Consider the following 14,209-nt stretch of genomic DNA (forward strand, 5'->3'; position numbering starts at 1 on the left):
TTTCCAGAAGCCATTCTGCTATTTCCTTCAGGCGGCTGCTGTTGGATATTGAAATGCAGGATCTTATCTTTCCTCAGTCATGGTCTGAATGGCACATCTGTTATCTTCAGATTTAATCAACCCCACCAATCAAATTGAGTTATGGAAGCTTCAACAGAGCGGAGTTTCTTTTCTTCCTGCATGGAGCAAAAATCTTCAGGTTAAGGCAAAGCATACAAAACAAAAGTTGTTTACAAGTAAGCCATAAAAAAGTACAGGAGATGTATGCAGTGTCCATTTATTTGATCATTTATAATAGCGAAAAGGTCACCAAAGAGTGATTTCCCCAAGAGATGCCAGAGACTTTCCCACAAGCATTTCCTTTTTTTAAATAAACTTTTTGTTTGCAACTTTCAAACACAAGCTCAACTATCATGACCCTCTGCAAGCCAAACCTCCCATCTCTCCACTGTGATTTGGCTTCTTCAGGCGGCCATTGGAAATTCACACGTTTTAGCCCTGTGCATGAAATAGGTCTCTGCTAGTCAGAAACGACTGGTGCTTGCACAGGGGACTACCTTTACGTTTTAGTAGGAAGTTAGAACTGCAAGGAAGTAGCCACCCGAACTTCTCTCTGATGTGCTACTTCTTAAATTACAGGGAATTTTTAAGGGAGAGGCATTCACTAAGGTAGGATTCCCAGCCTCCAACCTGCCGGCCCTGGGCTGGCCTGCAGGGGGCTCCCTGCCCCCCAAAAGCTCTGTCAGCACCCGACATGCCCGGCATGGTGATGTCACCTGGAAGCGATATCATTGTGCCCGGTACACCACACGTGGGATGCTCTAGCAATTAGGTAAAAAACCCCTCTATGGTACCAATTGCTAGAATGTGGAGAACTGCAATCATGGATAAAAATATAAGTAAATGGGAAAACAAATGAAATAATAATAATAATAATAATAATAATAATAATAATAATAATAATAATAATAATAATAATAATAATAATAATAATAATAATAATAATAATAATAATAATAATATTTTATTTTTATATCCCGCCCTCCCCGCCAGGCGGGCTCAGGGCGGCTAACAGACATGGGAGTCCCATGATTCACATTAAATAGTATAACAGACATGGGAGTCCCATGATTCACATAAAACATAGCAATACAAATAAGTTATTTAAAATACATAAAACATATAAAAAGGTGCTAAAATGATATAGTCTTGATGTATATGAGATGGCTAAATATCTGTTCGTTCGTTAGTCAGGTTCTATCTCAAATACCACAAGATGTCTCAAATGCCAACTGAAAAAGAAATGTTTTGCAAGCCCTGCGGAATTGGTTCAGGTCCCGCAGGGCTTGCACCATCTCTGGTAGATCATTCCACCAACGAGGGGCTATCACCGAGAAGGCCTGCTCCCTAGTGGCCTTCAGCCTAACTTCTTTAGGCCTAGGGATTGTTAATAAATTCTGGGAACCAGACCTCAGTGCTCTCCGGGGTACATATGGGGAGAGGCGGTCCTTTAGGTAGGCAGGTCCTCGGCCATATAGGGCTTTAAAGGTGATAACCAGCACCTTATAAGGTACCACTGTAGGGGTCGTAGCTTAATGGTAGAGGCTAGTCCCCAGTCTCTGTAATTCAAAGGCCTCTCTACTGATCTGGATAGCCCAGGTTAGCGCCATCTCCTCAGATCTCAGAAGCTAGGCAGGGTTGGCCTTGGCTTGTATTTGGAAGGTGATCTCCAAGGAATACCAGCATTGTGATGCAGAGGCAGGCAATGAGAAACCACCTCTGAAACATCTCTTGCCTTAAAAACAAGTCTACCTTGCCACCTAGTGTTGTCTAAAAGAGCTAGAAAATCTGGCTGCCTGACAATCTAAGTAACTCCTAGCTATACGACGCACAATGCCATACAATATCTGCTTGAGATTTGCCAGTCACAGCAGACAACAGCACCCTTGATACATCAATGGTCTGACATGCTAGAAGGCAGTTTCAGGTGCTCACTGATGATCAGTCCTTTCTGAGCCAGATCATTCCTCTGGACTCTATTCAAGTCTGCCAATCAGATCTGCTTTTAATTGCTTTTATGCTATGTGTTTTAAAAGCATGTTTTAATGTTTTTGATTGATGGTCATCTTGGGGAATGTTAAGCTGGGTGGAAAGTCATCCAAAATGTTATAAATAATTAAATCAAATCAAACTCTAGACTGAGCCAGGAATGCTGGTCCCTTCTGACAGAGCTTTTGGGGGGGGCAGGGAGTCCCCTGCAGGCCAGCCCCGGGCTGGCGGGTTGGCTAGAAGGTTATTGGTACTTGGGTTAGCAAATGAGAAAGAGGCCAACTGAGTTTCTGCAGCAGGCTGGCAAGAAACAGAGACGTTGCAAGGGAGCGCTGGGATGGGGCATGCAGCTCACCACTGAATAAGATCTTATCTTCAAAACTGGAAATAATTATTGGTTTAATTTAATTTGATTATTTATAACATTTCAGCTTTCCACCCAGCTTAGCATTCCCCAAAGTGGCCATCAATCAAAAACATTAAAACGTGCTTTTGAAACACATAGCATAAAAGCAATTAAAAGCAGATCTGAATGGCAGACTTGAATGGCCCATTAAGTGGACCTGAAGGGCCCAGGCTAGCCCAGTCTCATCAGATCTTGGAAGATAAGCTAGGTCAGCCCTGGTTTGTACTTGGATGGGAGACCACCAGGGCTTTTTTTGTAGCAGGAACTCCTTTGCACTTTAGGCCACACACAGAGCTTCCAAGAGCTTACAGGGCTCTTTTTATAGGGCCTACTGTAAGCTCTTGGAGGATTGGCTACCTCAGGGGTGCGTGATCTAATATGCAAAGGAGTTCCTGCTACAAAAAAAGTCCTGGAGACCACCAAGGAAGTCCAGGGTCACTATGCAGGGGCAGGCAATGGCAAACGGCCTCTGTTAGTCTTTTGCCTTGAAAATCTAAAAGGATTGCCATAAATCAGCTATAACTGACAGCACTTTACACATATACACAGTTAAAACACAAACACCATTCCTTCCAGCCCTCTTAAAAAGAAGGTGAGCTCTTTGCCACCCCCACCTCTGGATTTCCTCCCTATTTTAATCAGCCCGAGTGACTCCCAATTAAAGTTCAGACATGGGGAAAGTTTTCCAACTTTAAGCGACTTTAAAAAATGAGAAGCTGCCATGTAATCACTTGATTATTCAAATGCCAAGGGTATTTGCTTTAATTTTAAAAAAGCACACCGTCTGCTTTGGAGAGATAATGCAATTGGAGGGGGGGATAGAGAGACAAAAGGACATACATCCTTATGTAATTGCTGTGCTAACGTGGGAGGACGTTCTCCCACTGTTCTGGATTCCTGTGGTCGCTTGTGACTCTGACTCACATCTCTGCCCATTTCAAAAATATTTCATGAGCTCTAGACACCCACTTACTCCTAACCTGAGAAGAACCCTGCAGGACCAAACTAAAGGTCCATATCAGTCTTTCCAACAGCTTCTGGGGAACCTCTAAGAGCTTTCTCTTGTTATTTCTTCTTAATACTCCAGTATTCAGAGGCCTCCTGAAGATGAAGGCTCTAGTTAGGTACCAAGGCTAAACATTGGGTTGGATCCAATGAGAAATAGTCTGTGTTGCTTCTTTCTTTCTGCCTTGTCTTTCTTTCCAGACACAAGGAAGTTGCTTCCTGGGTCACAAGACTTGGCCATTGGCAGGGGTATGGGGTGGGTAGGGCTGCCAGATCCAAGTTGGGAAACTCCTGGAGATTTGAGGATGGAACCTGGGGAGGGCAGGACCCTCTGTGGGGAACATTGTCACAGAGCCCACCTCCAAAGCATCCATTTTCTATAGGGGAACTGATCTCTGTAGACAAGCTGTAATTCTGGGAGATCCCCAGGTCCCACCTGAAGGTTAGCATCCCTAGCTTGCATAGAATACCTAACAGCCAATACAGTCCAGCATACAAACTAAGGAAACTATGGGGTAGGGGCTCTGATCATGAGGCACCTCTAAATATAAAAAACCCTAAGCTTTTCAATGGAGATAGATCCAGGTAGGTAGCAGTGTTGGTCTGAAGCAACAGAACAGGTGGAGTCCAGTGTCATCTTGGAGTTTAATTCTGGGTATAAGTTTGAGTGTGCTTGAACTCAAATTTTGTTCTAAGCTTTTCAATGCTAGAATAATCTATCTTTCTGGAGGGGGGTAATGCTAAGCAGGGCCTAGCCCCAGACACTTGGATGGAAGACCTCCAAGGACACTGGCCTACTGGGATGTACCAGCCCTGTTCTTAGGCCAGTCCCATCTAGCTGCTGCCATGGGAAGGAGTGGAAGCAGCATAACCCCATAATCACATTGCCAAGGCCACTTATGGTCTATAACAGCACTGCTAGAACCCCTGGTAGAGCTGGGAGCAGGGCTTTCTTTAAATAGAAAAGGACTCATTTGCATATTAGGTCACACCCCCTGATGTCACCATTGTTTTGCGTCAAGCTTTTTTGTAGAAAAAGCCCAGCAGGAACTCATTTGCATATTAGGCCACACACCCCTAAAACAAGCCAGCCAGAACTGTGTTCCTGTGCGTCCCTGCTCCAAAATAGCCCTGACTGGGAGTCTTCTGCCATCAGGCCCTGCTACCAATCAGCTGGATGCCAGTCGGGACTTATCCAGGAAAAAGCAAGGCCCAGTTGACATAGCAGTGACATGACTACATCACTTCCAACATGACCTGGAAGTGACACCATTACAATGGTTCTGTTGGAGTGATGCTCTGGTATTTGCGTGAAAACCGTATGATAGGAGTTTTTTCCCCAAATATCATAGCATCACCCCAATGGTGCCATGTGATGATATCACTTCCGGCTTACATCAGAAGTGGCATAAACACATTGCTGAAATGTCAGCTGAGTCTCCCTCCTGCTCCAGGTAAGTCACCCCCCCACCCCCCCATTGGTTGTCATGAGGGACCCAGCAACAGAAGAAAGAAGAAGAAGAATGATTCTGAGCTTTTAACCTCTATCAAACTGGTTCTCTAGATGCTGGTAAACATTAATAATATGACTTCCATTTAAATTTTGTTTTAGGAGGGATACTTTTTTGAAAAGATCTTTTAAAAACTTTCCCTCAAAGCTCCAGTGAAAAGACAGAATTCCCTGCTAGTTCTCCAGACAGCTGTTCTAGTTGCAAAGATTCCTGCAGAACACAAATTAATCATTTGGGCTTTTGTTGCTGAACTGCCAAAACACCCTATCTTTTTAATTACATATTTTAAAAAAATAATCAAAGAGAAGGTAGAAGAAATATAATTTTTTTTTTCATTGCACCCCAAGTCACATTCTAAATAGATCCGAATGCCACGTTGTACATGGCATCCCTGCCAATTAACTATCAAGGCACAACGCTCATTGTGATTAATGAGTGCCTTTGCAATCTTAGATGACATGGAATGCAAACCAACAAGAAGTCTGGGAAATGTCCTTGTATTCCAAGTGCCATCTAGGAAAATTGATTTTGAAAGGAGTAGGATTCATCACACTTAAAGACAGCAGACATGCCCTTGTAAGCACAAGCATGTTCTGGCGGCCATTCTGGGACCAGTTGAGCATAAAACCCCCTGGGGCAGTGGTACAGTCATGTCCTCGGTCCTAATTAGCCAGACCTCAGAGAGCTCAAATGTTCCAAGAAAACTGTGAAGGGCAGATGCCGAATTTCCATGGGGAAGACATCCTGCTGCCAAACTAGGTATTTCAGTTTCCAAGTGGGACCTGAGGATCCCCTGGAATTACAGCTCATCTCCAGACTATAGGGATCCATTCCCCAGGAGAAAATGGATCTTTGGAAAGTGGACTCTGTAAAATTGTACCCCACAGAGTTCCCTGTCCTCCCCAGGCTCCCTCCCAAATCTCCAGGAGTTTCCCAACCTGAATCTGGTATCCCTACCCTCCCCATCCCCTGCCAATGGTCAGAGGGACCTCAGAACCAGAACCTGGAACTCAGTATGGGTGACTCACCTGAGCAAGAAGTTCAAAACACCAGGGGCTCTACCCACCAGCTCAATTCTTTGTGCTTCTCCATGAATCCTTCTTTTTAAGAATCAACATAGCCTGTCTAGAAGCAGAGATGGCCCCAAATACCTTGTTTCTTCTGTGACAGAATGTGCAAAATAGCATCCTCTAACACCTTCCTGTGACAGAATGTGCAAAATAGCATCCTCTAACACCTTCCTGATCCCTTTCTACCACTGAATGGTCCTATAAGTCTAACGCTTGAGGGTTGCAGCTTAACTCGCATAATGGTAGAGGGTTGGTAATTCCCGGATCTACCAAGCACCATAGTAATGCAAAGCTAAGGCACAAAGAATAGCCTTGATAAGTAGGGTTTCCAGCTCTGGGTAGGGAAATACCTGGAGATTTTGGGGGTGGAGCCAGAGGATGGTGGGTTTGAGGAGAATAGAGACCTCATATAATGCCATACAGTCTACCAGGGCTTTTTTGTAGAAAAAGCCCAGCAGGAACTCATTTGCATGTTAGGCCACACACCCTGACATCACCATTGCTTCACATAGGGCTTTTTTGGTAGAAAAAGCCCAGCAGGAACTTATTTGCATATTAGTTGACACCAAGCCGGCCGGAACTGTGTGTAAAATGTGTGCAAATGTGTAGGGATCTATAAAGCTCTCATAATATTTCACCTTGCACCTACTTTTCTCTCTCTCTCTTGTGAGCCTATTGATAAGCCACATCCACTTTTCTTTGGAAAGTAAGGCTCAGAAGAATGGTTACCTGGGCATGCATCAAGTTCTTTAATTCCATAAAGGGATGAGCAGATTTTTCCTGATCCACTTGTTATCCCAGAATTTTCCTTTGGACTACATCACGCTGCTGCTTAACTCCAGTTTAACTAGGAACCTTTCTGAAGTTAATTCTGGAATCAGAGCAAGTGCCATTTACTGCAGTTTTCATGCCCTCCAGTTATTTTGAATCAATTCCTTCTCTGTTACCAATGCATTGATCCAATGCTGCAAAAAAAGAAGAAGCAAACTTGATACATCTGTATGTATGAGAGCACGGACCTTTTTTACAGCCTTTTATTGATTGTGCGTAGATTTAGTTCTGTGCATTGGTAAGAAAATTACATAAAAGGAATCTTGATCCAGATAAACCCCAAGAGCGCAATATTTTATCAGTGTGCACATGTATAGCAGCAGCGTAAAGGAGGGGAGAAGCAGAGGTGCAAAATGGTATCTCTCTGCCCATATAAAGTGTTCTGTGCAACATTTGGAAATAAAAGAAGGAACAAGAAAGGAGTTTAGGAATGCTGTTAAATTTCTCACCCAATCTGGTTTCATTTGAGAATCCCAGTTTCAGTTTGTTTCCTCCTAGTTCAAATTAAATCAACAAATCTTTCTTTTTTGGATAATTTTCTGTTATGTCAGATTTTTTCCCCATATATGCATGTTTTAACATTATATATGCATCGATAAATCAGCATTATATATTAGATATGGCAGGCATTGAGTATCTACATTGTGAAATAACTGCATATACATATACTGGAGTGGATTGGGAGAGAAAAAGGACATTGGAAAAGGTCCTCATTCCAAGCCTGCCGCAAGCACTCCCTCTCAAAGGAGAGAGGGAGAAAGAAAGACCCTGCTACCCAAAGGTTAGGGTTGCCAACCTTCAGGTGGGACCAAATAAATCAAAACCACTCTGTGAAAAATATATTTACAAAATGTGATTCATACAAGAAAAAAAGTGCCATTCAGCAACCTCATCATTTTACATACCGCATGTGCATATTTATGCACACACACACACACACACACACACACACACACACACACACACATATATATATATATATATATATATATATATATATATATATATATATATATATATATATATATATATATATATATATATATATATATATATATATATATATATATATATATATATATATATATATATATATATATATATATATAAGTCCAAATCATAAATAAATCCAAGACATGAATCCAAAAAGAGCTCCAACGGACAGCTAGCAGTGTAAAGTCTGTTTTGGACCGCCAGGTCCTTCCTCCAGGGAGTGTCTTGCAGAACTTGTGGTATATGTGTAGAGAATTTCACAATGTTCAGATCTTATACACTGCTCTTGGTCCAACCTGCTGGACATCGAATTGGCTGTGCAGATTTTTTAAAAATGTTGCTTTGGCGGCAGCTGCAGCCCCAGCATAGAGAATGTCACTTTGTAGTGGGCTTCACCTCCTGCAGCAACCTGGTACAACACTCTCCCAGTTTATAGCTGAGCCCTAAGCGATTTAATACAGTTCTGCAGGGCCTGTAAAATGGAGATGTTCTGCCAGGCCTATGGTTGACACAACAAAAAATACAAGCTAGTGACCAATTTACTAAGAAATATATAGAAACCAGTCCAAATGTCCAAAACATGTACATTCAAGTCCCAAAGTAGTGTGGTGACAAGCCAATCGATTAAGTACTTGTTTCTTTCCATTCTTCATCAGACCTGGGACTACTAACAAAAGAAAATATTATACAAAAATATCAGAAGGACACTCAGACACCACCAACCCCCTTCCAGTGAAAAAATATCATACTTACATATTGATTCAATTATATAGATTCTTTACATAATTTTTAAAAAAGGGGACACAGAGCGTCTCCAACAGCAATTTCACATCAGCTACAGCTCAGTATGAGGCTTCTTGCGCACCCTAACGGTGCAACTAACATGTTTAAAAAGGCAAACATCTCATTTACAGCTGCCATTACACAAACCTCTTAAAGGTAAAGTAACATATTTCTAATGCAACATGCTAAAAGACACAAACACCACAAACTATATCCACAGCAGATACAACATACAAAATATTCCATACAAAGAATGTGAAATCACATAATTTATACAAAAATGTGTTATCACACAGCCAAATTATGCACAGCACTCATAATATTATAAAGAAGACCATTCATAAAAAAACATGTCAAATCATTGGCCATATTCAGTCCATATGGAGAAATGCAATTCAGCTAGTGTATCCAGTATGCCTATTTTTGCAGCAGGATCTTGTGCACATCTTCATTTCTATCTGTTTGTTCATATTTGTATAAGGTGAAAAAACAAAAATCTTCACAGTCATGATTCTTTTGCATAAAATGGCTGACCATAGGCGCTTCAATCACACAGTTCCTAACTCTGCTCCTGTGTTCCAGGATACGTACTCTGAGGGCTCAAGTAGTGCTGCCAACATATCAGAATTCTTGGGATTTGTCAGCTGTGAGGTGGATGCCATCAAATGCTTTAACCATGTTTTTTAATTGTTTAATCAATAATTTTATAGATTTTAAGGTTGTGTTGTATTTTAATTACATTGTATTCTTTAACCATGTTGTAACCCACCCGGAGCCTGTTGTGCACTGGGGGAGGAAGGGCTACAATCCATCCAACAAACAAATAAAACCATTTTGTGGATGTGCCGGGATTTCAAAGCTGTCCACAAACAGGTTGAGCTCAAACATCAGTTTGGCAGTCACAAAACCCTAAGGGTGAAGTCCATCTCCCACAAATGTCTATGCACAACTTCTTCCCAGGGCCAGCGCATGGGAGTAGGCGGAGTAGGCAGCTGTCTAGGGTGAACCTGGCCACAGGATGGCCGGCTCAGCTCCTGAAGGTAGTAGCCTACCTCTGGCAGACTCCATCGTAGCGCCGTGGCCCAGGTCAGCATGGGGTGGTGGAGGGCAGCGCCTTCCCAGCCAGCTTAGTGCTGCTCTCTGAGTCACCTCCCAGCAAAGTGATTGGTGGTGGCACCAGAAGGGATGGAGCAGGCAAATGTGGGCAGGGGCTGTTTGAACCAGAGGAGCCACCAGTAGCACAGGCACAGCCGGTTTCCAGAAGAAGCCCTGTCCTGTCCTTCCTTTGATTTTAATAACACCACCATTGTCTTCAAGGAATGCCATGTTCCCACCTTGCCTAAACTTGCAGAGCCAGCCGGGGTAAGGCTGAATTCTAGCTTAATGACTGCCTATAAAGCAGCACTTAGAAGCAATAAGCCTATCTTTTTTCCGCTGTCACCAAATAGCTGAATTCAGTTTCCTGACTACCATACCTCATTACAGTCGGAGCAGCTCTAACAGAAGATAAACTAACTGGAGATAAAGCTGATGTACTCCTACTGACTCGGAAACATCTAGGGAAAATAAAAATGCTAAACTTAGGACAGGCTTCTGGCAGTGCTTTTTATTTGGGTTGGCCTGTTGTAAAGCTGGTATACTCCAGGGATGATGTGTGCAAGCAAGAGCATCCCTAGATCAAATCTTCCCAACAATGCAAGGATATAGGTTTGGTGTAGTGGTTAAGTGAGCGGACTCTTGTCTGGGAGAACTGGGTTTGATTCCCCATTTCTCCACTTGCAGCTGCTGGAATGGCCTTGGGTCAGTCATAGCTCTCGTAGGTGTTGTCCTTAAAAGGCCAGCTGCTGTAAGAGCTCTCTCATCCCCACCCACCTCACAGGGTGTCTGTTGTGGGGGGGAGAAGATAAAGGAGATTGTGACTGCTCTGAGACTCTGAGATTCAGAGTATAAGGCGGGATATAAATCCGATATCTGCTTCTAGGTGGGGGCTTCCAAGGGGTCAGCAGCAGCACCAATGTCAGCATACCCTGATGTGGAACAGCTTCCAGGGCCCAGAACTTCTGGTGAGATCCACTGCTGCTGACCCCACCCCTATCCACACACACCCCTGCCACCTGTCTGTACCTGAGCTCCCAGATGGCCAGAGTCAATGAGAAAAAGCACGTGGATGCAGCACAGTTGTGGCATTCCTTGTGGCAGTGGAAAGCAGTGCAGGCAACTCAGCATGGACAATGGGAGGGTTTGCAAGCAGGAGAAAGATGCATGGGTGGGGGGGCATGCAGGTGTGGGGATGGAAGGGAGGGAGGGCATGATAAGGCTGCTGGGCAATGCTCAGGGGCCCCCAAACTCTGAAACCAGCCCTGGTCAGCAAGCAGGTTTCACAAGTGAGGTAGCACTTGAACCCAAAGGTGTTGCGAAGAAGAAGAAGATATTGGATTTATATCCCGCCCTCCACTCCGAAGAGTCTCAGAGCGGCTCACAATCTCCTTTACCTTCCTCCCACACAACAGACACCCTGTGAGGTGGGTGGGGCTGGAGAGGGCTCTCACAGCAGGTGCCCTTTCAAGGACAACCTCTGCCAGAGCTATGGCTGACCCAAGGCCATGCTAGCAGGTGCAAGTGGAGGAGTGGGGAATCAAACCTGGTTCTCCCAGATAAGAGTCTGCACACTTAACCACTACACCAAACTGGCTCTCCAAAGATATATCCATTATACCACGCTAGCTTGCAAATGGGGAAGGGAACTGTGATATTAAAATGGCCATTCGTGCTGCCCCTGGTTGGGTTGTAGTTAAATGCCCTGTGTCCAGAGCTTTTTTGTAGAAAATAACCCCAGGAGGAACTTATTTGCATATTAGGTCACTGTTGCTTTGCATAGGGCTTTTTGTAGCAAAAGCCCAGCAGGAATTCATTTGCATATTAGGCCACACCCCCTGATGCTGCTTGGCTTGTTCTTGGCGTTTAGTGGCCCTCCAAGGCAATGGCCCACCAAGAACTCTCCTGCAAGGTTGAAGGGCCAATCCACTCTGCTTTCAAGAGTTATGCAATTGCTAATGTATGAAAACTTTGAGGATTCTCAGCGTCTATGCTAATTTCTAGGGGAAATGCTTTGAATGGAAAATGAATAGAATTGCTAATGATTTTCTACTCTGCGATCTCTCCCTTCTCCCAGAACGCATTGTGCCTCTGCCATATTAAATTCTAAAGAGTACAATAATCAGCTCATTAGGCTATCTATTCCTGTATATCAATCCATTTTTTATTAGCTGGGCACAGTCAATTAAAGACAGAGCTGAAATGAAGGGAGCCTCAAATGAATGTGTCCACCACAAATGGAGAGAAAAAACTGCAGCCTCACACAGGGTTGGCTACTGCTATTATACAATAGCGGCCATTTTCAACTGGACTGTCTTGCCCACACAGGAAAAACCAATCTCTGGTTTCTCTAGGTAGAAGGGTCAAGTAATAGGTGAAAGACTTCTGCCTGAGACTCTGAAAAGCTCCTGCCAGGCTAAACAGCTTTAGAAGGGCACTTACAATAGCTAGGTGTTTTGCTCTCCCTTCTGCAGTTATTGAGCCTAGGGACAATAAAATCCCCTACTGAGAAAGGTTATGCTCTTCTTGTCCCATAGGGGAAGTTGAGTCTGTAGAGTTATGTTCTTCAGCTGTCCACCCTACAAGGAGGTTTGTCATGGAATTATCACCCCCCTTACTTGATACGATTCCTAGCCACATAAACACAAATAAAGCAAGGCTTCATTAGTTTTAATCTGACAGTAATAATTCTAAGATTACATGTGAAGTTGCTACATTTTGTGCATTCATTCTTAAATTACAGGAACAGCATCTTAAAGGTTCCTAAAATTTTTACCATTGTATTACTGTTGCATTTTATGCTTGTTTGAACTGTATGCTGGTCCAAAGACCATAATAAACTACTACCACTACCACTAACTACTAGTAATAGTAGCAGCAGCAGCAGTAGTACCTCCTGCCAGTCTGAGGAGACAATACTGATCTTGGTGGACCAATGTGCACTAAGGCAGTTTTCGATGTGTTCCTATGATGATAAGGCATCTTCAGGTGTTCCTGTGTTTGTGTATGTTCCTCCATTGTGGATGTTTTCCAGGATGTCCTGGAGTGTGTACAATGTTCACGCACATCCTTCACCCAATTCCATAAAACTACAATATGCAAGAGCAGCATATTGTGTTCAATGCAGAAGGTCTCTCTTTACCATTGCTTTTGCTTACAAGGTATGTCTGTCACATTGTTTCCTTAGGGGCAACCAAAGACATGGGGAAGATGCTGGGTGGAGAAGAAGAGAAGGACCCGGACGCTGCCAAGAAGGAAGAAGAACGGCAGGAGGCCCTTAGGCAGCAAGAGGAAGAGAGGAAAGCAAAATACGCCAAGATGGAGGCTGAAAGGGAAAACGTGAGACAAGGGATTCGGGACAAGGTAGGGTTCAATTTTGGACTGATTTCCATTCGTCCTCATGGGATGTAAGCAGAGTGTATGTGGAATTTCAATTATTTCAAACCGAGTCTGATGTCATCTGCTAATGGCAATGCTACACAACAGCCTAAGTCCATTTTCATAATAGTTGTTGTTGCCATTAACGATGGTCACATTCCGTCACTGCACAGCGGTAATCAGACCAGCATTTAGGCTATTTTTAATCGTTGGATCATTGTAGTGGTTTGGTGTAGTAGTTATGAGCAGCAGATTTTAATCTGAGAGAACCAGGTTCGATTCCCCACTTCTCCACATGCAGCTGCTGGGTGATCTTGTGTCAGTCACAGTTCTCTCAGAGCTGTTCTCTCAAGAGCAGTTCTCAAAAGAGCTCTCTCAGCTCCACCTGGTGTGCAGGTAGTCTGTTGTGGGGAGAGGGTGGGAAAGAGATTATAAACCTCTGAGACTCCAATTGAAGGGCAGGGCACAAATCCAACTCTTATTATTACTATGTTACTGCTGTTCCAAAGTTCAATGCAGTGTACAAATCCAGAGTAATCAGTAAAACATTGCTTCTGATATATTTTCTTGAATGTATGTCAGTTTTGTGAGCTGCTATTTTCCTCCGAAGAGAGAAACTTTGTACGGCAAATCTATTGCAGGTGTTAAAGTATTTTCTAGTGTTTCCCAAATTGCTGAAGCATGCGCCATTCCCACATATTTACAATTTCATTTGTTTTTTCATCATCGGTAATGATTACTAGAGAGCAAAGTAAAAATTTGCAGTATATGAGACTGCAAAATGTGCAGAAACTTACCAGCCAAATACGAATTCATGTATGTTTCCTAGTTATCTTTAATGAGGTATCTCAGTGGTGTGTGTGTGGGAGGGCGGGGAGAGTTGTTGAATGGAGAATGGCATTCTATTGAGAAAATTTCAGCCCGACAGAAGATGAGGCTGTGACATGGGTAAAGATACGAAAGTTTCCGCCTGGAGAGCCAGAGTAATGATTCGAGGGGGCATGGTTCAACAGTCAGGCATCTGCTTTCCATGCAGAAGGTCTCAGGTTCCGCCCCCCGCATCTCCAATTAATGGGTTCAGGTAGTAG

General features: G+C 43.4%; 1 protein-coding gene across 1 annotated transcript in view; it reads left to right on the plus strand.

The window, feature by feature from the left end:
* Positions 1 to 14,209, plus strand: part of CPLX1 (complexin 1) — a 202,176-nt gene that overhangs the window by 125,886 nt on the left and 62,081 nt on the right. Inside the window, exon 2 of the mRNA XM_060237040.1 lies at positions 12,931 to 13,106. Coding sequence (XP_060093023.1) covers positions 12,931 to 13,106 — 176 coding nt within the window. The remainder of the gene's footprint in view (positions 1 to 12,930; positions 13,107 to 14,209) is intronic.

This window comes from Heteronotia binoei, chromosome 4, assembly GCF_032191835.1.
Source record: "Heteronotia binoei isolate CCM8104 ecotype False Entrance Well chromosome 4, APGP_CSIRO_Hbin_v1, whole genome shotgun sequence".
NCBI classification, from domain to species: domain Eukaryota; kingdom Metazoa; phylum Chordata; class Lepidosauria; order Squamata; family Gekkonidae; genus Heteronotia; species Heteronotia binoei.